Raw genomic sequence first — 23,686 nt, forward strand, 5'->3', positions numbered from 1 at the left:
CTTCCAATGTTTATGTCAATATCGTATAATCAAATGATTGAATGAAATAGACTGTGAAGAAACGTTGACTTGTGGTGGAAAGATGGAGATGTGTAAATGTGATCGTGAAAAAAAAATACCACTCTTCAAATATTTATGTCAATTTGTTTGTACTGTATATCAAATCCATTTTCCCATTGAAATGAAATAAAATCCCTTGAATGTCACCATTGGTCCTCCTTAACTCCACAATTTGAAATCATACATATTTATTTGTGTGACTGACTGTTTAGCACATCTGCCTGACATTTCTGAGGACCCGGATTCAAATCCCTGCTTCGCTTGTGTGGAGTTTGCATGTTCTCCCCGTGCCCGCGAGGGTTTTCTCCTTTTTTTTTTTTTTTTTTTTTCCATGTGTGCGTGAGTGTGCTTAAGCCTGTCTGGGGCCTTTCATCAATAAAATGTAATGTAACCGTGCTGGAAAAAAGCCAAAACGGATAAAAGATATATTTATTAAGAAGAAGAAATGTGAAATGTCGGCCAACAAGGAGATGTCTGTGACTCAGTGGTCCAGCTCTTAAATTAAAAGTTAGCATTTTGGTACACTATGTTGTGTCGTTAAAGTCTCATCGGGGTCCTGAGGAAAGACTGAAATTTGTTACCTACTGTATATGAACTTGCTTGCTAGCTATTGTCATCATAAAGTAAACAAAGCCACCCATTGCTTTGCACATACCTATTTATTAATATTGTTGATGCTATAGCCTCTTAAAGGTTTTGGCGGGCCTCAGGATTTCAAATTGGGTTCCGGACTGGCACCTTTTGGGAATGACTGGGTTAGTGTTCGATTCAAAACATGTCAGAAAATAGGCAAAAATGACGATCACTTGTCCATGAGTCCAAGTCTTGTTTTGTTTTGTACGAAGGCAATTTGTTTGCTTTCACTGAGGACTTCAAGAAATCAGAATGTGATCCAATTGCACTGAAAATCCGAGGGTTTGGACTTTTTGAAATTATATATTTTTTAAAAATGCCTCCATTCATCTTCACTTCCTTCCCATTTTGTGTCATCATTGGACATTTAATTATATGGCCAGTTCTGATTTAATGTCATTGTATTCTAACTCCATAGAAGTTGTGAAATGTTCATTCATGCGTTTTCCTTTTAGGATAATGGTTTGGTAAATTTAGTCGAGATCAGGAGTTTTATGAATGTATTGTTGAGATATTTATAGTACCTGTAGATGGTGCTTTAATTCATATGTCTCACTTTAGAGTGTAAAAAACAAAATCTATATAATTACAAAGTAATTCAAGGCAGAGAAGCAATGCTGTGCTGTGGATGGAGAATGTGAAGTGGACCACATTCTAACATCAATTTCTCAACAGTGTTTAGCTGAAAACAAAAACAGTTTTTGAGATTAAATCCATTCACGTCGACGGAGCATGACATGGGAATGTTATTGTCACCACAATATAGTTGTGACAAGTACACAAAATGCTCATATGTGACCACAAAATGTTGATTTTGTTTTGCACAAAAGACTAACTTGTGGGTTTATTGTCATTCCCATCAACGACTAAGCAAATGGTGCGCACGTTTGCTAGTAACTGCAATTCCTGGTGTCCTTAAGACAAGTGTCTTTTCTTATTCTGTTTTCATAAAATAGCCTGCAATGCTCTGCTGAGGCGTTACAAAGTCTTGTTCCATGTGCCCCCTTTTTACCTTTGAGCACCACTCTGTACACCCCTGCATGGTAGGTTAGTTAAAGACTCTAAATTGTCCGTAGGTGTGATTGTGAGTGTGAATTGTTGTCTATGTGTGCCCTGCAATTGGCTGGCGACCGGTTCAGGGTGTACCTCGTCTAGAGTCAGCTGGGATAAGCGCCAGTACAGTATACAGTATATCACTGGACAGCGGGTGCTAAGTTTGCACTGAAATGGAACTGCATGGAACCAGTGCTGGATCCATAGTTTAAATCGACTTTATTGATGTTCATTCATTGTCGTTCATTGTATTTGTTTCTTGCTTTTGCTGGAGATCTGTCAATAAAGTTTCTTAACCAGAATTACGTCTTCATCACAAACATGACATTGGGTTATTTTTAAATGTCAATTGTGCTTTTCACATTGGATAGTAAGATGTACTGAAGTGGGTTTCGGAAGGTTTGGGCAGCCGTTCTCCTGGGTAGACGGCTGCCTCTGTTGGACAGGAGCAAATGAAGACTTCACGACACTGGCTTTGGCCTAGTTAAAGGTTTATTTGAAATGTCTTCATGTCATGCAGCTGCTTTCAGAGTCAGATCAAAATGCCCGCCTAAAATTCTTGGTCACGAGTTTATAAAGGACAACATACCTGGGCTTGCGTAGAATCTCCACCGGAAAAGTAGACTCTCCTCCACACATACTTGGTGCCACTTCTGTCCACTCTTTTCCAAGAATCAACCATATACCTTACTGTTGCCAGTATGTCAGGTTTACCCACCAAATACTAATCGTCATCTCTGACAACAAAATGCCAACCTCTTTTTATGACGGCACTCTTTTGTAAACCAAGGAAGTGTTATCATGTAAAACAGTAACATTAACATACAGTACTGAAGCGACCTGTGTTGTTGTTCTGTGATAAAAGTGGTTGGATTTCCAGTGCACATTGGGCAAATGAATGCAGCACTGAGCCATGGAACTCTGAGTGGAGCACAACGAGTTTCACAAAGCTTGCGCGGGATTGGGAAGGATGCCAAAACATTGGTTGTGTACTGATTTCAGAATGCACAACGAGGGCAAGCAAAACAAGTCCTGTGAAATAATGTTTTTTGTTTATTTGTATAGCCCTATTGACAAAATTGTCTCAAGGGGCGTCACAGGCCCACAGTTGGCAATGATTCACAACATCCGCTAATCTAAACCCCCCAATCGGGCAAGTTCTCCCCTTGCCTACGTGGGTTTTCTCTTCTCTTTCTCTTCATGCAGTGCTGAAGCTGATACAAACTGCCTTGCGGGCCGCCATCCAGTTCGCACGAGCTGGCGAGACCATCATGCCCTCACGGCCGTTCATTTCGGCAAAGCTCCTTTTATCCACCTCGAAAAGCAGCTCCATTTCCCCATGGAAATCTAGCAAAAACACGATAATCGGACATACAGAAGTAACACGGTCCAGTCAGTAAGATGTGGATTCTTGTGGACCCGACAGGGAGCATTTGGAGTCCGCTCACCAGCCAAGTACAGTGCTACTTTGACTTACCAGTGCCCAAGTGTAGTTTTTCCAGGTATTAGCTGTGGCTTGGTCCATTTTTTGCTATGTTCTGAGCTTCAGACACACCTGCGTTCGAGGGAAGTGGAAAAAAAAAAAAGTGAGCAATTAAGGTAGTGTAATACATGTGGGCAAGGAGAGCCGCAGTCGTGATACACTTTCAGCCATTTATTTCTTTGCATTCTGATTTCCAAATATGTTTTATAAATATATATCAGTACACGTAAACTGAGACACTCTTTTTGAAGAGTTGTATTATAATCAGGATCACACTTTTTCATCTTACCACTGTAAGTCAAAGTTTCATGAATCAATCGGTCACTAATTTGATACTTGATATAAGCATCACAAAATATTGGACAAAGCAGCACAAATGCTATTTATTGATACTTGTCCACTGGAGGTTTGGAAGAAGGTAAATAGGATACAATATAAAAACTACAACAAGGGAGATATAATATTGTTCAAAATCAGTGTCACAGACAGTTTCATGATCAAACATCTATGCCTGTGCATTTTTCTTATTCAACCAGTTCACCTCATTCTCAGGGCGTAAAATCAAATAGCAACTGGACTCTTTTGGTTGTCTTCGATGACATTGCACATGCACATAGGCTAGATAAAAAAAAAATGGACTAAGCCTGATCGGATTTCTTGAGACATTCCTGAGACATCTGCATTTCCAGTTGAAGCTTCATTGGTCACTGGTAGTCTCAGCAGCACACTTGTCAACACATCTAACACAAAAGACAATTAGTAAAATCATTTTTAAATCAGGCGGCATGGTGGTGGCTGGTTGGCACATCGGCCTCACAGTTCTGAGGACCGGGATTCAAATCCCTGCTTCGCCTGTGTGGAGTTTGCATGTTCTCCCCGTGCCTGTGTGGGTTTTCTCCAGGTACTCCGGTTTCCTCCCAAATCCCCAAAACATGCACGGTAGGTTAATTGACGACTCTAAATTGCCTGTAGGTGTGAATGTGAGTGTTAATGGTTGTTAGTTTATACAGTATGTGCCCTACGAGTGGCTGGGGACCAGTTCAGGGTGTACCCCGCCGCCTCTCGCCCAAAGGAAGCTTGGATAGGCTCCAGCACGCCGCGATCCCTAGTGAGGATAAGCAGTACAGAAGATGGATGGATGGTATTTCACAATCATAATTGACATAATCTCTTGTAATTCAAACATGCCATAGCTCTGTTTAGAGTGACATTTCACATAAAGGAGGTAACGTTTTATTCACCTTTATTGCATCGCTCTCTCTCTCTTATATATATAAACATACATGAAAGGGAGGACACAGATTGAAGTCTCCAATGACCAGTATGAGCACTGGGATTATTGTTGACAAAGTTAGCTGGTAAAAGCTCTATCATGTGTGTGTTCTTGTGTGTTTTGTCAAATGGCCTTTTCGATTGAATGTTTGTCCACAAACTGAGCAGGCAAAAGGTTTTTCCCCAGTGTGTATTCGTGTGTGTGTTGTCAAATGTCCCTTATGGGAGAAACTGTTACCACAAACTGTGCATGCATAAGGTTTCTCCCCTGTGTGTGTCCTTTTGTGACGTATCATGTTTCCATTGCGAGAGAATCTTTGATTACAAACACAACAGGAAAAAGGTTTCTCGCCAGTGTGCATTTTCGTGTGTATTTGTAAGTCTCCCTTCTGAGTGAATCTTTTACCACAATCTGGGCAGGCAAATGGTTTCTCACCAGTGTGTGTCCTTATGTGATTTATTAAGGTTCTGTTATGAGAGAATCTTTGATCACAAACTAAGCAGGCAAAAGGTTTCTCACCAATGTGTGTTCTTGAGTGGGTTGTCAAATGGTCTCTTCGAGTGAAAGTTTGACCACAAAACGAGCAGACAAAAGGTTTCTCCCCAGTATGTATTCTTGTGTGTGTTACCAAATGTCCCTTGAGGGTGAAGGTTTTACCACATACTGTGCAGGTATAAGGGTTCTCACCAGTGTGTGTTTTTGAGTGTTCTCTCAAAGTTCTGTTTTCAGAGAAACCTTTACCGCAAACGGTGCATGCATAAGGCTTCTCACCAGTGTGTGTCCTTGTGTGTACTCTCAGCTGACTTCTATGAGAGAATCTGTGACCGCAAACTGAGCAGGCAAATGGCTTCTCTCCAGTGTGTGTTCTTGTATGTATTGTTAAGTTTCCACTCAAGGAGAATCTTTGGCCACAAACTGAGCAGGTAAAAGGTTTCTCTCCAGTGTGCGCTCTGGTGTGTGTTGTCAATTGACTTTTACAAGAGAATCTTTGACCGCAAAATGAGCAGGTAAAAGGTTTCTCTCCCGTGTGTGTCCTCGTGTGCAGTTTCAAACGGCTCTTAAAAGCAAAGGTTTTCCCACAATGAGAACATTTCCAGTGCTTGTCTTCACTGTGACCTGCCTTATGACCTTGGGACGGTTCATCACCGTCAGGAGTGTGTGACGCTTTGTCATCACTATCTGATAGTGGAGTCATAAAGCTGCTGCTTGGAGCCTCAGTCCCTGTGCTCTCCTCACCTTCACCATATTCACTCTTCAAACAAACCCCAATTGATGGCATATTGGTGATATGCTCATCCTCCTCTTTAACGTGCGGTGGCTCTTCTTGCCACTCTTTAATATGCAGGGGGTGTTCATGCCTCCCCCTTTTAATGTGAGGGGACTCAGACTTCTCTTCCTTTTTAATGCGGTAGGGATCTTCCACCTCTTCCATGCGAGTGTGATCTGGCTCCTCATCCTCTTGATTTTGGGGGGGCTCTTCATGCTCCACTTCCTCTTTAAAATGAGGGTACGCTGGCTTCTGCTGCCCAGGACCAAGATCTTCACTGACGTCTTCAAGACACAAGAAGACAAACACAAAATAATTGACTTTATTAAACCTAATGTTGTGACTTTAAATTTGCGTATATTTACATTTAAGGTGAGCCAGATGAGCAAAAAAACAGGGTGAGGACATTGAAAATACTCAAATGTATACAATTAAAGCGTAACATCACGTGTAGAGGTTGCAAACAGAAATCTATCAAAACTAATCTATTGTCAAATGAGTCCATAATGATTATTTATAATCGGTTAATCGTTGAGAGACAATATCTTAAAATTGTCCAAATCCTTGGAATTTCAGCCTCTCATCAGTGAATAATAATAATAATAAATAATAAAGCAGACTGATTATCTTTGGGATCCATCAAAATAAGACATTGGCAAACATCTGTTTTGGAAAACAAAATTTCTGCCCATTTTCTGACGTTACGGACAAAACCAGGTAATGAATCATAATTTACCTTTGTGCATTGTCTGCACTGTCAATTTGAAATGTCCTATTTTAATAAAGGGATGGAGATTTAAGAAAGTTTAAGTATGATTTATCAATTAATCGAAAAAATATAGACAGATTACTCAATTATTAAAATTACTGCTAGTTGCATCCCTAATAAAGTGCATAAAACATTGTATAGTAGTAAACAAGTACCAGAAGTGTGGGTCAGGATAGATTTGCCAAACTAGGACTAAACACACCATCAAAACCAATGGAATCAGTAACAATAGCCCAGCAGAACATGGATAAACCTTCCACTCCTCATTCTGCTGGGGGACTTGAATGCTAACGTCGGTAATCACCTGGAGGGGCGTGATCGGAAGGGACACCCCCCACCCCACCAGAACCAGAGAAGTATTCTGTTACTGCACTTCTGTGCTCCTTATGGATAATCCATTACAAACACAACACCATCTTCAGAGATAACGGTGTCCATATACATACACTTGACACTAGGACCCCTAGGCCATCCATTCATCCATCCATCCATCTTCTACCACTTATCCGAAGTCGGGTCGCGGGGGCAGTAGCTTTAGCAGGGACGCCCAGACTTCCCTTTCCCCAGCCACTTCATCCATCTCTTCCGGGGGGATCCCGAGGCATTCCCAGGCCAGTCAAAGGATGTAGTCTCTCCAGCGTGTCCTGGGTCGTCCCCGGGGTCTCCTCCCGGTGGGACGTGCCCGGAACACCTCACCAGGGAGGCCACAGTTCGATTATTGACTGTGTCGTGGTATCAGTGGACTTTTGGCCGCATGTCACTATTTGTTTTATTATCTTCCACCAGAAGTCAAACTGCCATCCACGGAGATGACCCGTCTAGTTTACAAGACGTTGTGCAAGACGGCTCACATGCCAATGGACATGTGGGAGGTGGAAAATATCTCCGTAAAGCCGCAGTGTGAGTATTAAACTCTAGGGTGCATCACAGCCTCATTATTTAAACATCTAATATACAGTAGAGGTAGACAAATTATTGTATTTCTAGTAGTGATGGCAAGATGAAGCTTCATGAAGCATTGTAACACTTCGGCCATTGGTTTGAGTAACGGTCCATTTCTTGATGCTTCATGTGCACACAAAACCACCTGCTGGCCAAGTGTATAATCACAGGCAACTGTATTTTATGCCACATTGTGTGTGATGCTTTGCAATATGGTGGTTGTTGTGGCACTTGGAAATGACTATGAATGACAAAAAAAATAAAATAATTCATCCATTTTCTGTGCTGCTTACTAGGGTCGCAGACGTGCTTGAGCCTAAAGTGTTTGACCAAATATTGTGTCCACATTAAATAATAAAATATTGTTTGAACCTATTCTGTGTGTGTAACTGTTTCCAAAATGGTAGTAATCATATATACACACACATAAAGAAAAATTGAATATGGTAAAAAACTAACTTGATTTCAGTACTCATAGAGTCATTAAACACTATTAACACACTAAACACTAACACAAATTCCTGCGTAAAGTTCACATTAAAATACATTCCATTGTTTCATAATAGTTTGTTATGTTCTAGTTTCTAGAGATGGTGAATTTGGAGGTCTCATTTGCTGTAAGCTATAATCATCAAAATTATACATGAAGAAAAAAAAATCATGAAATGTTTCAGTGTGTGTGGTGCATCTCTAGCATATGAGTTTCACTTTTTGATCTACTTAACAAAATTATGCTTTTGACACGATTATAATTTATTGAGATGTACCAGTATGGGAGCTTGTGTAATGAGTTTGTCAACTTTGGAGAATAAAACCACATTTTCACGGAGCTGCTTGACGGGGTTTATATTCCCGTGCCAAAGTGTCACACATCGCGCCAAATTCTAAACCACTTCCTGAAGCGGTCACGTGGTACAGTCGGCCAGCGAAGCTTCGGACGTCATCATTTCCAGCCTCTCCTCCAAATGAAGCAAGCCTCGATACACGCCTCGCGGACACACCCCCTTCATTACTCAACACACGCCTCGAAGACTCGGCACAACCCGTAACATCACTCATTTCTAGTCATGTGTGGCTGAAGCCTCATGAAGCTTTGAGGCTTTCCTTCAATTTCATGCCAGAACAGATTCGGAGCTCTGGTGCTTCAGTGAGAACATTAGTGACGAAAGTCACAGCAACCTACGTCACTATACTGCGTGAAACGAGACTCTCTCGTTACCTTCCAGCAATAAAAGATAAAACACTATGTTGGTCAATGTATTATCTGCATAAGTCTGTGTTAATTTAAATAGACGAAGTTGGCATTAAAAAGCTGGATTCCACAAAGTAAATATGTTATGGCTTAGCACATTTGCCTCTCAGTTCTGGGGTCCTGGCCTCGCTTGTATGGAGTTTGCATGTTCTCCCCGTGCTTGCGTGGGTTTTCTCCGGGTACTCCAGTTTCCACCCACATCCCGAAAAAACATGCGTGGTAGGTTGATTGAAGACTCTAAATTGCCCATAGGTGTGAATGTGAGTGCGAATGGTTGTTTGTTTATGCGTGTTGTGATTGGCTGGCGACCAGTTCAGGGTGTACCCCGCCTCTCGCCCGAAGGTAGCTGGGATAGGCTCCAGCATGCCCGCGACCCTAGTGAGGATAAGCGGTACAGAAAATGGATGGATGGAAATATGTTCGTCACGCGTGCATCTGGATTATATAGGGATGACTTGTGAACAGAAACAAAAAGGGCACAGAGATGTCTTTAGAAGTTTTTATTCCAAAATAACAATTGTTCAATAGCTTATTTAGGGACCACCACACTACTGAAGAGCTTGGTGGTTCCTAAATACACAAGTTAGTGCCAAATGAGCTGTCAAATCAAATGACAGCAACCAATCCGGTTCGAGCTGTCGATACGCGTGGTGACGTATGACGCTTCAAACTTAAACGGTCACATGATATTTGGGGGAACGATACAAGCGCTGAAGGACCATTTTGACGCAGTGTGATTCAGGAAGTCTGACACAAGCTTCGAGGCTTTGGGTTAATTTTACATCACCGTTTTTAACTATTACTATACCTACTGTAGCGGACAAGCCACGCAAAAGATGCCACGCGGCACCCCAGCCTCTCACTATCCCGCTACTTGCCGAGGTAGACATTAACTCCAGAGTCACAAGCAGACTCTAAACGGATTAACACAATAAACTATCTTCAACAAGACACAGACATTTGCTTTGCCATGCCAACGCTAAGTGAATCACGTCTGCCTGGGACTTCAAAGCGGAGACCCAAGGATGCTGAGTTCCTCCCCGGACGCTAAGTTAATTAACTCCCCGCCAGTCGAAGGATTGCACCATCAGAGGCTCCCCCACCCTGCTGAGTGCTGCTACTTGGGAGTTGGAACAGGCAGCAGCGACACCCACGGGCGACAGAACGACACTACAGACATGGGTTCATAAGACAGTCTGTGACTCGACTGGGAGTCAATATTTTAAGAACTTTACATGAACGTCACTAGTGACTGTATTGCTGCAAACTTGAATATCTAACGTCAAATCTGTTGTTAATTGAACCAGATGAAATGTCTCACCCCACGCCACAAATGTCACATGAAAATAGTAATGTTCTCCACACCACATAACATTTTAAACATTCATTACAGGTATGAAAGAGGATGAGCATGGAACAATGCAGGGTGGGAAAATGGTCTCGTTATCTTAAACCCAATAATTCATATTTTATTCCACTGTTTTTTAAACCACGGCACGGTGGACGACTGGTTAGAGCGTCAGCCTCACAGTTCTGAGGACACGGGTTCAATGCCCGGCCCCGCCTGTGTGGAGTTTGCATGTTCTCCCCGTGCCTACGTGGGTTTTCTCCGGGCACTCCGGTTTCCTCCCACATCCCAAAAACATTCATGGTAGGTTAATTGAAAAACTCTAAATTGCCCGTAGGTGTGACTGTGAGTGCGAATGGTTGTTTGTTTGTATGTGCCCTGCGATTGGCTGGCAACCAGTTCAGGGTGTACCCCGCCTCGTGCCCGGTGATGGCTGGGATGGGCTCCAGCACGCTCGCGACCCTGGTGAGGAGAAGCGGCTCAGAAAATGAATGGATGGATGGATGGATGGATGTTTTTAAACCACAAAATAATCCTAGAATGGAAAAATAACGCCTAAAGGCAGTCCAGCCCCTCGGTGTTCGCAAAGGTGCCCGAACTCAGTCTGAGGGAACGGAGGTGGACACAACGCGCCCGCTCTGAACGTCACCCGAGAGATTTACTGCCTGAGAACTTGTTGGCCTCCTGCTGCTCCTGTTTTTCTATTCCTCCCTCCCATAGAATCCACCTGTTACCGGTGTGGACCGGGCTAGCCGAACACTCGGGAGCCTGACTCGCCTGCCTCAAACGTGTTCCAGACACAAGAAGCAATTACTAAAAGAAACATAAAAAGCCAGATTACAGTTTGCAAATGCACACAGTGACAAAGACCTTCATTTTGGGGGGGACATGTCCTTGGGTCTGACGAAACTAAAATTTAACAATTTGGCCATATTGAGCATCTTTACATTTGGAGGAAAAAGAGGGAAGCTTGCAAGCCTGAGAACACCATCCCAAGTTTGAAATACAGGGGTGGTAGCATCCTTTTGTGGATTTGTTTTGCTCCAGGAAGTACTGGTGCACTTCACAGAATAAAAACAAAATAATAATAATAATGCATTACACTTATATAACGCTTTTCTACGCACCCAAAGACGCTTCACAATTTCATGCATTATTCATTCACTTCTCTGTCAGACCCTGGGGGTGGTAAGCTACTTGCAAATTACTAAATTAGTCAGCTACTGACACTGTCATTCCGCCGCCAACTTGCTGAGGACGCAGCCTTGTTGGGACATGGTGGCCTTCCACCAACCATCCACTAGTCAATCCATCTGGACCATCCAACCTTGCACAGCATTCATTGGTGGACAATCCCATGCAGCAAGGTACACTAATCCCCCCTCCATAGTGGCGGTTACATTCAAGACCAACCTGGCAATAAGTGAAATCTGTGCCATAGAAATTTAAAAACACCTTAGGCATGTTTTTATAGCATTTACAGCACTTCTACTTTTCTAAGGTCTTTAAACACACTGAAAACAATACAAACATATTTATGCACATGCTACATTGAGAGAGACTAAGAACAACAAAAACTTTGTTCAAACAGTATTAAAAAAAAAACAGTAACAAGTTAATGCATTTCAATTGCGACTTAATTCTTCTGGTCTGAGATCTTATGATGAAGTTGTGTTATCTGCATGCGTGCACTTCACTGACCCTAAGAGGCCAAGGCACACACAGCAAGAACAGTACTCACTCACCAATACAATGCACACAAACAATAGCAGCACAGACTGACGTGATAATCGCACGATGCAGCAGGTGACTGACGCAAAAATCCCGCAACACAACAAATCAATAATATAATTGGTGCAAACAGTTCTTGATTTGTTTCTGCAGCAGATTAGTTGTATGATTAGGCCTGTCACAAAAATTACTATATCGACTTATCATTTGATAAATAAAGTGGAAACGATAGTTCTTACGGACTCGATAAATTGTCGTTGTGGTGAGCTGGCGCGGATAACACAGTGAGCCGACAGAGTTGGATGGTTGTGTCATTAGCCGCAGGTGGGTCCATGGAATGCCGGCGGACCGATACACTCTTGCAGGTGTTGGTGCCGTCCAATAAGCCACAGAGAAACTTAAAGGAAAGTTAACTGTTTCTTGTATTTGCTAACCCGCGGGTTAACAAGCTAGCCCGCGAACTAACAAGCTAGCCAGTTAAGGAACTAAATAGCTCACCCCAGTGCAGCGATGTCCTTTAAAATGTCAGCGCTTCGCTCAGAGTTGTTGTGTGTTTTAGTCCCCAATTAACACACATGGGAAAGTTAACTGTTTACGATGTTAGTTAGCCTGCCAGCTAACAAGGTAGCGAGCTAAGGCGCTAAACAGATCGCTCCACCGCGGCAAAGTTGTTTAAAACATCAGCGCTTCTCTCTTCAACGGACCAACCACACAGTCTTGCAGCTCTATATTTAGAATTTTAGACCCAGGGGATCCGTATGACAGAGTAAAGTCAAACAATTTAATAGAGAAACAAGAAAGGAAATTATAAACAACAATAATAGCCATGACAACAATACTGATTTAAAATTTTAAAAATAAAACAAATAAGGGCGGGCCTTATTTTTCATAATAGCGGCATAAAAAAAGATATTGTTTATTGTGATAGTTCTGGGTAAAATATATGGTCTTAAAATTTTTTTTTATCATGACAGGCCAATGTACAAATCATTTCTGCTACAGAAATGCAAAATAATGTTTATTTAGCTTTTTACAAATGGGAGACAAGGGGCCACGCTCCGCCCATTTCCAGGTAAAATGCATTATTTCCGGTGCGTCATTTCCAGTGCACCTGCCAGCGCAGACCACCGGAATAATTTAAAAGATCAAATACTGAAATACACAACAAGATGTTCGAGGAAGTGATAGGCTTCTGTCTCTTTAAAGCACTTTGATTCTTCTATCTGTTGAATGGTGGTATAGAAATCAACTTTATTTGCCTTAATCAGCATTGTGTATTTGTTTCTAGGAGTGACTTGGTTGAAAATGACTTTTGTTTTGTTTTTTTGTTTTTAAAAAAAGAGCCACGCACTGCAGCTTTAATCTTTTGGAATGTTTATTTAGGTTCAATTAACTTTTATGTACAATAAATTTGAATTGAATCGTTATTTAAGTGCAGTTATTTTAGTTTCCTATATTTCCGGCTTGTTTTTGATGACCACTGAGAAATTCAAATGTTCAGCAAACCGACCGATAAGAGGCAAAAAAAAGCACCAAAAAAAACTAAACAAAAAAATCATGCACAGATTCTGTTTGGAAAACAAGTCATGTGAGTAAAACTGATATACTTTAATGCAGCATTGCCCACAATCCTTTCAGACCAAAACCTATGCCATCAGAGCCACATAGTACACCTTATAGGATCTCAATAATGCTTATATTCAATGTGACGTCAATAATCACAGGATCATTGTTAAAAATATAATTTCCTACATCAAAGAGTATGACGTGCCCAAACCAGCTGTACGTAACATACCTCGACGCTGCATCTTGCAAACAGCGTCCAATAGTTGACGTTGTGGCTCGTTCTCCTGTTTTGGTCCACAAAGCTCCTCCTCGTACTCTGCTGTCCTTCTTGCGCACATTTTCACACTTGATCTGTGCTAAGCGATGTGTTGCTCACAAACGCGTCGGCGACTAGCAAACTAAGCTAAACTAGGCCGAAAATCTTAAACGTGCACCGCGACGAATTTCGCCGGGCGCGAAGGTTCAACGAATAATGTTTTAATCTTAGCGAAGTAATGACGGCCGTACTGCGTCGAAACGTAAGCAAGTTCAGTCCAAATTCACGAAGGTTTAGTGAAACAAGTGGAAGCATATGAGGAAACGGAAAACTAAGACGTGCGTGGAAGTGAATCTTCGGCCGTGATTGGCCGAGTGCAGTCACGTGCGAAGCCTTAACTCGCATGCAGATTGGTCTGTACCTTTCGCCATCCCCCAAGCACTACCGTAAAGCCTATAATGTCTGCGCCGCTTAAACTCGTAGGACTCGAATCAGGCCTGGAGCTGGAGGGCGGTTGCTGAACACGGGACTGTGAGGAGACAGGAGACGGCAGAGGGAAGTCACCGATCAGGAAGTGAGCTTGGAGAGATGGAATTAGGTCGCGGGACATTTTAAGAGTGGAATACAGTGAGGAGTAGTTGAAAGGAAAAGAAAGAAACAGGTAGTGATGATGAATTGTGAGAAGTTAGAACGGACAAGAGTGGAGGACCCAAAGGTAGTTGTCAAACTCGTGTGAGAGGAAGCTACATTCGGTGAGTGGAATCCGATAACGTTAACCAAAGCAATAGCCAAAGAAATAGTCATTTCAAAAAAGGAAGAGCTATTAAGAAATGGCTCATTGCTGATTACGTGCAAGGATGGAGGCAGGGAAAAAGCAATCAGGGTGAACAAAAAGAGATGGTCAAAAAAGTGCACTGTTCAGTGTGGAATAGTAAGGAGCTGGCAAGGGGAGGAATCTCGGGGATTTCGCTGAACTTGTGTCGGTGGAAGACATGAAAGACAACACACCAAAAGTGCATGTATACGATGACACCTTAAGACATCGTCATCCAAACTACTGCCCAGGGTCCGTTTGTGGCTCACCACACAGCACAAACTCCACACAGGCGAGGCCGGGATTTGAAACCCAGTCCTCAGAACTATGAGGCAGATGTGCAGAAGACGTGTGAGGCAGAATGTAGAATATGTATCCCTTTTATGCCAGTTTTACTGTGCGACTGTGGAGGCTTTAGGCTGCCACTGTGGTTCTTCATATTCTGATGGATATTGAACATTTCAGTCGGACAGAACAACGTTTTAAAGGCGAGTGACTGGGGGGGGGGGGGGGGGGGGGGGGAAAGAGGACAAAAAGTGAAAACATAACTACAGATCATAGGAAGAGGACAAAAAAAGACAGGATACTAACTGCAAGAAAGATGATGAAAATACATCATTATATGCCTTGTACAACGACACATTAGATTCAAGTGCTGTATGGGGCAATAGTGCTACACCCTGTGAAGGAAGGACAGGACGATATAGGACAGGACAAGTACAGGAGGGGGAGCATGCAGGACAGAGGTACTGGACCTGGCTGTTGAACTGAAGTGTGGTGTGAGTGGCTAAGTAAATTCTAAACATCTATAGAAACAGAGTGCAAGTGAGGGGAGACCCAGAAGGTTCGAGTTATTTATAAGAGTTATTTATAGCAATGAGTGAATGGCTCCACACCGAGCAAATAGGTTCCAGGTGTGTGTGTCTGCAGACACATGAAAGTGAATTTACACTGTCTTGCATACACAATAACGGTCCAAAGTGTCCTGTAATTGCTGCGCCTGCACCGCGGGGCTGAGGACCACACCCGACCAACCCGAGAAACGGGGTCGAGGCCAGGGACCAGAGAGCGGCCCGGTGGACGGGACACTACCCACACCGAGGGATCCGGGGCCCCACTGAGGTGCCCCAAACTGGCCACCTGGAGGAGGCAGCAGGGTTGGTGGGTTGGAGTTGGTGTTAGTTTGAGAGTACGAGTTCAAACATGTAACATTTGGTCCTCTTTATCCGCAGGCCAACGGAAAGGCAGAAAAAAGGTTGAAAGACTCTAAAAAGATGATTCAAGAAATCAGCAGATACTGTAGCAATCAGGACCCATACCTAGCCCCGATGTCATACAGGGCAGCCCCACCGCAAAGTGGCGAGTCACCAGCCGAACTATTGCTGATCCGTACTCGACCGGCCGACCACATATCACACACACCTGAAAGCAGAGATGAGGTGTAGTCAGAGAAAGAAAGCCTGAAGACTACAACAGAAGCAAAAGACATATGATTCTCATGCCTCTCCAGGAGAAGGATGTAGTTGGCATGGAAAGACCTGACTCACGGGACAACAGGTTGCTCCCCAGGAAGCTTATTCAATGTTAGGAAAGAGAATGGTGATCTGGTCTTAGGCAGCAGTAACAGGAGACATCTGTTGAAAACCACACACAGGATGACATGAGGCCAAGAAAACAGGCCAAGCGAGCAGTGTTGGAGCAAGGGCACAAAGAGACGGAAGACAGACACTTTGGTGACAATGTAACATAAGTCCCGTGCCATGCTGATGGGTAAGAGACCCATCCAAAGTAGTGCAGCATTCTGTTCAGCTACGCAGGTCGGAGTAGACCAGAAGGTTCAACTGGACCTGTAGTTGTGGACTCAAGAGACTGGAACAGTTCATTGACTAACGGGTGTGGCAAGTGGCCCAAGTTGACCTGCAAATGTTTCAAAAGGAGTTTTCATAACCCTCTTACGACTGTTTTCATGGTGCAGTGTATGCTGCTCGTTCTTATTTACCTATTTGTATTGTTTTTTCAGTTATGTCAAGCTCTGTTGTATACTGTTGTGTGTGAGTTCATGGAGGGGGAAGATGTAGTGATAACAGTAGCTGGTGTAAACCGTTGATTGACGTCTGACGTAAAGTGATCGTTACCTGTTAACTACGAAAAAGCTGATCGTCACTCGTGAGACTTTTATTTACACATATAAAGATAATAGAATGGTCATCTGTGTTGTCATCATTTTTGAAACTCTTTCTTGATGTACAAGTTACTATCACTGTTTGAAAATTTGTATTTTATTTTCATTTAAGTTTTATTTAACCAGGCGAGGCCATTCACCACGGATTCTCAATTGCAATGCCGACCTGGCAGCAGACGGCAGAGTTAACCAAAGCAAAAATAAAAGCAAATACAGACACGTAGACATTTAGTTACATAGTACATTATTTTAAAAAATGTATGTCCATTTTCTTCAGGATCATGTATGCACTTTAGAATCTTAACCCAAAGAGTCAAAGATTCCGCAAAGATTCGATTTTAATCAATTGTTTGCTTTTTTGATATGCACATAACAAAAACACTGAGGAGAGCAGATGTAATGCTACAAGTGTTTTAGCACAAGTGCCACATAGAATACAATCACCCTTGGTACATTAACTGATGAAGCCTGCTTGGAAACCTTCATTGATCACTGCTCCTCTCACCAACACACTTGTGTCTCTTAACTTGTTGCTGCTGAGAGAATCTTTTGCCACAAACTGAGCAGGAAAGGGTTTTTTCACCAGTATGTGTTCTTGAGTGTCTAAATAAGTTTCCCTTCTGGGAGAATAATTGACCACAAATTGAGCAGGCAAAAGGTTTCGCTCCAGTGTGTTTTCTTATGTGTATTTTTAAGTCTCCCCTCTGAGTGAACCTTTGACCACAAACTGAGCAGAAAAAAGGTTTCTCTCCAGTGTGGGTTCTTGTGTGATTTGTTAAGGTTACCTTCTGAGAGAATCTTTGGCCACAAATTGAGCAGGAAAAGGGTTTCTCCCCAACGTGTGTTCTTGTGTGACTTCTTAAATTCGTCTTATGAGAGAATTTTTGGCCACAAACTGAGCAGGGAAAAGGCTTCTCACCAGTGTGTGTTCTTGTATGTATTTTTAAGTCTCCCTTCTGAGTGAATCTTTTACCACAATCTGAGCAGGAAAAAGGCTTCTCTCCAGTGTGTGTTCTTGTGTGTCTTCTTAAGCTTGCGTTCTCAGAGAATCGTTGACCACAAACTGAGCACACAAAAGGTTTCTCTCCAGTGTGTGTTTTTGTGTGACTTCTTAAGTTTGTCTTACGAGAGAATCTTTGGCCACAAACTGAGCAGGCAAAAGGTTTCTCTCCGGTGTGTGTTCTTGTGTGTGAATTCAAATGATCTTTTGTCAACAATCTTTTACCGCAATATGAGCAAGCAAAGGGTTTCTCTCCAGTGTGGCTCATAAGATGCCTTTTCAAAAGAGACTTGTACACAAAGGTTTTCCCACACTGAGAACATTTCCAGTGTCTGTTGCTAGTGTGACATGACAAATCTCCTTCAGACTGTTCATCAACGTCAGTGAGAGGAGCGTGTGACTTTGCGTCATCACTAGCTGATAGTGGGGCTATGAGGCCGTCTGCTTGTGATCGTCCACAGTGGTCTTTATCGCCTTCTCTTGTCATGTGTTGACTTGAGCTCCTGCTGCTGAGAGGCGCCACCCCTCTCTCACTTTGACCATCTTCACTCTGAAAAAGGACACAAGTCGATGGCAACTTGGTGATATCCTCCTCTTCCTCCTCGTCTTTGATGTGTGTGCACTCTGGCTCCTCCTCTTTAAAACAGGGGGGTTCTGGCTGCTCTTCCTCTTTAATTAGAGGGTGCCCTGGCTCCTCCTCTTCTTTGATGCGAGAGGGCTCTGGCTGCGCATCCTCTTTAATGTGAGGGGGCTCTGGCTCCTGCCGCTTAGGACCAAGATCTTCATTGACGTCTGCAAGATAAAAGAAGACAAGCACACGGGTTGAGCAACTAAATTCTCATGTTGTGACTTTGATGGTGTGTATTAAGGTTAACATACGTATAAGGCAAGACAAATGAGCAAAAGACTAGAGTATAGATTTATTAGAAAAAATAAAAACACTAAAACGAAAAAGTTTAAAAATATAACATGCATAAAAACTACAATATTAATAATGATAATACAGTGGACTGCTCCATAGTTACGGTTCGGTATTCGCAAATTCTGATGATTTTATTTAAATGTTTTACCTATCTTCCGTCATTGTCGGAAAAGCTTACCGCTTCACAATTTTCTATTAAAGTTTTCTGCCCAAGAAAATGAAACTGCCAGTCATTTCCAATAATATCAATACATTTTGGAGCAATTGGTAACTAATTAATTGCCTTTAGAACGCCCCTTTTTTCAAAATCAACACATCCCCCATGTCTTTGTGTGATGTCAGATGCAGAAACGGAGACCAAATGCACTGCGTAGCTGGTGTGGAAGAAGGAATGTACTATACTATAAAGTGGCAGTATTAACCCATGTTTTATATCTCGTAGCTGTTGGGTGGACTCCCCTCACCTCCAACATGACAACTTTTCAGGAAATAAAAACAAAATACAGCTTTGCTTGAGTTTTCAAAATCCGCTTTGTTCAAGTTGGTATTTTACCTTATATTGTTGCCATATATGATTGCACTCTCATACGACCAACAGCTACCTCACGTGGACAACAGCTAGCACCCCAAAATTATGTTCAATTGCTCATTTCATATGCAGAAAAATCGCTAAATTATTTGGGTGTCATCACCATACCTACTGTGAAGCATGGGGGTGGAAACATCATGCTTTGGGGCTGTTTTTTCTGCAAAGGGACCAGGACGACTGATCCATGTAAAGAAAAGAATGAATGAGGCCATGTATCGTGAGATTTGGAGTGAAAACCTCCTTTCATCAGCAAGAGCATTGAAGATGAAATGTGGCCGGGTTTTTCAGCATGAGAATGATCCCAAACACACCGCCCGGGCAACGAAGGAGTGGCTTCCTTCGTAAGAAGCATTTCAAGGTCCTGGAGTGGCCTAGCCAGTCTCCAGATCTCAACCCTATAGAAAATCTTTGGAGGGAGTGACAGCACCAAAACATCACTGCTATAGAGATCTGCATGGAGGAATGGGCCAAAGTACCAGCAACAGTGTGTGAAAACGTGAAGACTTTCAGAAAACATTTTACCTCTGTCATTGCCAACAAAGGGTATATAACAAAGTATTGAGATTAACTTTTGTTATTGACCAAATACTTATTTTCCACCATAACTTGTTAATAAATTATTTTTTAAAAATCAGACAATGTGATTTTCTGGATTTTTTTTTATTTTCTCATTTTGTCTCTCATAGGTGAGGTATACCTGTGATGAAAATTACAGGCCTCTCTCAACTTTTTAAATGAGAGAACTTGCACAACTGGTGACTGACTAAATACTTTTTTGACCCACTGTATATTTCGGTGATGATTGATCGCAATTTTGGGACATTAATGCTTTTGGCCTGGGAGACCCTGTTATGACAGTCAGCGGTACGCAGCCAAGTCCACATCTCTCATACGATGCCACCATGCACCCTACAGAAATGCCTTTGTCATCTACAGGAACTCTTTTCAAACATCTTTGAGGCAAAATGAATATACGATACCTCTGATTCCCACACGCCTGCCGTATTGTGCCACAAGTCCGACAAATGTTACGACTGTGCTGTAAAGTGTCACGGATATGTTTGGTGTGCGTTGTCTTACAATTTTGATTAATAAAGTCCTCGTTAGCACACAAGTGTTGTCCGCCTATTTTTTGACATAATAATCTGGCGATGAAGCTTCGCTTTGTGCCGCTGCCCTTGTCCCTCGTCGCCATTCCGCTGCTGCTCGTATGACTCTATTAATGCTAGCGCCGTTAGCTTTGTTAGCTTCGGCTATCGACTTGAGGCTAAATCATGCTCGTTTATCCAGTGTGGCGCGTGCCAGTTGCGTTTTTTACATGCGTCATCATCACAAAATGCTGACTTGGACGGGATGTCTCAGTGATAAAAGTATTTCAGTCCACAACTGAAAAATCATTTTTGGGCAATTTTCGGGGAACAAACATTTTGGGCGACTTAGAAATTTGTACTGTCCCGAGCAGGTCGGCGTCTATACATAGGTGGTGGCCTGAGACAGCGGCGTACTGACCCCGTTAATGTTGGACCCTGTCAACATTATTATTTCTTATATATGACGATTTTTAGCAAGAATCATGGAATTTGACGCATATGATTTGCTTTCACGGGCCATTTAGATTTGACACGTGTAGAGACCGCTCCTCTTTTCTGTTTTCACGAATGGCCTGCCGTATGTGATGAACAAATCTTCAGTTGTCATGTATGCTGACGACTAAACTAAATTCGACTCTAATCCTGATATGCATGATGTTTCCAGCGTACTGAAAAGGGAGCTGGACGAGGTTACTAAATGAGTCAACAACAATACCATGATTCTAAACATTTCCTTTATCACCCTACCGGCCATGAAAGAGGTGCTACAATGTTTAGCATTAGCTCACTTAGAATACTGTTTAGTCATATGGTCCGCTAGTATGAAAAGTGACCTCGATAGAATTCAGATTGTTCAGAACAAAGTTGCTTTCCTTATATTGAGATGTTCATCTACGACCAGTATTATTGATATGCAAATGTTAAAACGCAAAATAATTTATTAATATTTGTAAAGAAAATTATTTTAACCAGTGAACCAAGCGCATTTTATAAAAACCTAAAGTACTCTTTTCAGATTCACTCATATAATACTCTATCTGCTACCAATTTTAATTTGGTTGTTAATTGTCCCAACACAACTTTTGTTTTTGTTTTTACAAATGTCTGTCTTTTATAGCTCTGTTATGGAATGAATTGCCCAAAGAACTGAAGAGCTTTACAACTTTACACACTTGCCAAGAGGCAACTCCTCAAAAGCAGAGAATTTGGAGGTCTAAGAGGAGACAAACGTGGCTCCAGATTAAAAGTTGCATTTGTAAAAAACATCTGTGCAGCCTTCGCTAGGGAAGCGCCCTGGGTTGGCGTCATGTCCCTCTGGAGGTAAGAGGAGAGGAAGAGACAGACATGGCCCCGAATCTAAATTTATTTTGAAAGATTTTGTTGCACAGCATGAACAACTGAGTATTGACTGGAAGGGTTTCAAGAGTAAAATGGTTTGACATAAAATAACTAATGACAGATATGGTGGATTTATTAGGTATAAACCTTTAAACAATTCATTACTGTATGCAGAGAAGTGGTTCACATTAAAAAGAAAAATCAGATCGCATCAGAAAATGTAATAGATGTTCGATGGTCGATTAGAGTGGGTAGACTCAGTTTGAACTACGGTTTCATGGAGTTGCTACGTTAAAACTAAATAATGCCCAACGATTTACTGTACTGAGGATGAGACACAACACCACCTTTTGATTGGCTGTTATCGAGCTCAGGAGGTCTGGGCGGCCATGCAAGGTCTGGGTCTTAACATCAATATGGACTATTTTTACAATAACATGCCAAATAAACAAAACAGAACTTTTCCAGACAATTATCAGTGTTGCGTGCATGAGCAGCAACCAGACACTCATCTACAGCATCACCATCATTAAACAAATTCTCTCGAACCTCAGGAGAACAACAATGGACAAGAAAAACCTTCTCACTTGATACATTTTGAACTTCTGATCCCTACGTGACTCAACGGCTGACTCTTTGCATCTTGGGTTTAAAAAAAAAAAAAGAAAAAGAGGTGCACTTTTATGAACCCCTTCTTCACTGTTTTGGCACTTTTTTGTGAATTGGTTGTGTTTATCGGTTGTATATTTCAATAAAGATCTTTAAAGGGAAGTAAACCCATCCGAGTCCACCCCCAGTAAAACTGTTACACTTTAATAATGCAGCCATGAGCCATAACCCTTTCAGATCAAAACCTCTTAAATGCTGTCAACGCTGGAATACAAACTCATGAAGGAGACCAGCAGATCCACATAGTACACATTATTGGGTGTTCATAATAACATATTTGATGTAACGGCATGCAGTGGTCAAAAATATACATAGGAATATTGTTAAAATTAGAAAGTCCCCCCCCTAAATAAGTGAGAGGAAACGTGCGCAAACCTGCTATGTGGAACCCAACTCGAGGCTGCATCCTGCAAAAAGCGTCCAGTCGCTGACATGGTGGCTCCTTCTCCTCTTTTGGTCCCCAATGTTCATCTTCGCACTCTACCGTCCTTCTTGCACACATTTTCACACGACAAACACAACACTTGACGCTCACACTTGACCTCTCCTTCGCGACGTGTTGATCGCAAACGCGTCTCTTTGTTGGCGGCTAGCGAGCTAAGCTAAGCTAAACGAAGCCGAGAAGCTTCAACCGGACACGAAGATTTAACGTATTATGTTTTAGTCCAGTAAATTACTGATGGAGGCTTCAGTACGTTCTGTACTTATTCGGGTAGAATTAAATAGTGAAGCGAGTGTAGTAGTTTTATTTTATTTTTTTAAAAAGACGACGTTCGTCACTGCACCATCTGCGGTGGCTGCGCGGTCCTGCGATACGCATGCGCAGCAGGTCGGCCATCTTGACTGTAACAGCCATACAAGATGGCGCCTGAACGAGGCGACATGGAACGACACCCATGTTACGCTAAATTATAACGCTTCAAACAACACACGGAGCAGCCCAGAGTGTTGTTTACTTATGTATTTGTACGATAACTAGGAAAGAGGACGTGGGAAACAATGTATACCTGCTGAATTTCCCATTTCGCTGTTCAGAATGGAACTAAAAGCAGGCACGCAGCAGCTGCGTGAATGCGTTCAGGGACATTGCGTAAATGGGACAATATATGTTCCTTGATTCTTTTGTAATACAATAGATACATACATTAATTTTCAATACCGCTTATTCTCACTCGGGTCGCGGGGGTGCTGGAGGTTGGGGGGGGGGGGGGGGGGTTGGTTAAATGCTATGGAGCAATTGTACTGCTCTTTCCTTAATAACCAGCTACAAATTACTGTTTGTTGAGAGACATTGATGATGCAAAAGCAACTATTGTTGGATTGAAGAAGGAATTGTAGTCTAATTGCCGTGTTACCGGCATCACTGATTATATGTATATATTGCCGGTTCAGAAAAAAATAGCAATAAAATTTTTCCCCCAATATCGTGCAGCCCTAATGAACATAGT

General features: G+C 42.3%; 3 protein-coding genes across 3 annotated transcripts in view; 1 reads left to right on the forward strand and 2 right to left on the reverse strand.

Moving 5' to 3' along the window:
- Nucleotides 1-23,686, forward strand: part of LOC133413548 (uncharacterized) — a 142,576-nt gene that overhangs the window by 108,665 nt on the left and 10,225 nt on the right. The window lies entirely within an intron of this gene.
- LOC133413537 (gastrula zinc finger protein XlCGF57.1-like) lies at nt 1,531-13,990 on the reverse strand. The gene is made up of 3 exons (XM_061698040.1): nt 13,607-13,990; nt 3,224-6,053; nt 1,531-3,093 (listed from the first exon to the last, which is right to left on the reverse strand). The coding sequence occupies exons 1-2, from the start codon at nt 13,713-13,715 to the stop codon at nt 4,600-4,602; spliced, it is 1,563 nt and encodes a 520-aa protein (XP_061554024.1). The 5' UTR covers nt 13,716-13,990; the 3' UTR covers nt 1,531-3,093; nt 3,224-4,599.
- On the reverse strand, nt 16,657-23,023 carry LOC133413539 (zinc finger protein OZF-like). The gene is made up of 2 exons (XM_061698043.1): nt 22,614-23,023; nt 16,657-18,421 (listed from the first exon to the last, which is right to left on the reverse strand). The coding sequence occupies exons 1-2, from the start codon at nt 22,738-22,740 to the stop codon at nt 17,112-17,114; spliced, it is 1,437 nt and encodes a 478-aa protein (XP_061554027.1). The 5' UTR covers nt 22,741-23,023; the 3' UTR covers nt 16,657-17,111.

Source organism: Phycodurus eques, chromosome 15 (assembly GCF_024500275.1).
Source record: "Phycodurus eques isolate BA_2022a chromosome 15, UOR_Pequ_1.1, whole genome shotgun sequence".
In the NCBI taxonomy this organism is placed as follows: Eukaryota; Metazoa; Chordata; class Actinopteri; order Syngnathiformes; family Syngnathidae; genus Phycodurus; species Phycodurus eques.

Excerpts from the sequence above, each read along its gene's own strand:
- LOC133413537 (XM_061698040.1), bottom strand. The coding sequence starts at position 13,715 with ATGTGCGCAAGAAGGACAGCAGAGTACGAGGAGGAGCTTTGTGGACCA. Across the intron at positions 6,054-13,606 it reads TTGCAAGATGCAGCGTCGAG|ACGTCAGTGAAGATCTTGGT; the intron begins GTATGTTACGTA and ends TGTGTCTTGAAG.
- LOC133413539 (XM_061698043.1), bottom strand. The coding sequence starts at position 22,740 with ATGTGTGCAAGAAGGACGGTAGAGTGCGAAGATGAACATTGGGGACCA. Across the intron at positions 18,422-22,613 it reads AGTTGGGTTCCACATAGCAG|ACGTCAATGAAGATCTTGGT; the intron begins GTTTGCGCACGT and ends TTTATCTTGCAG.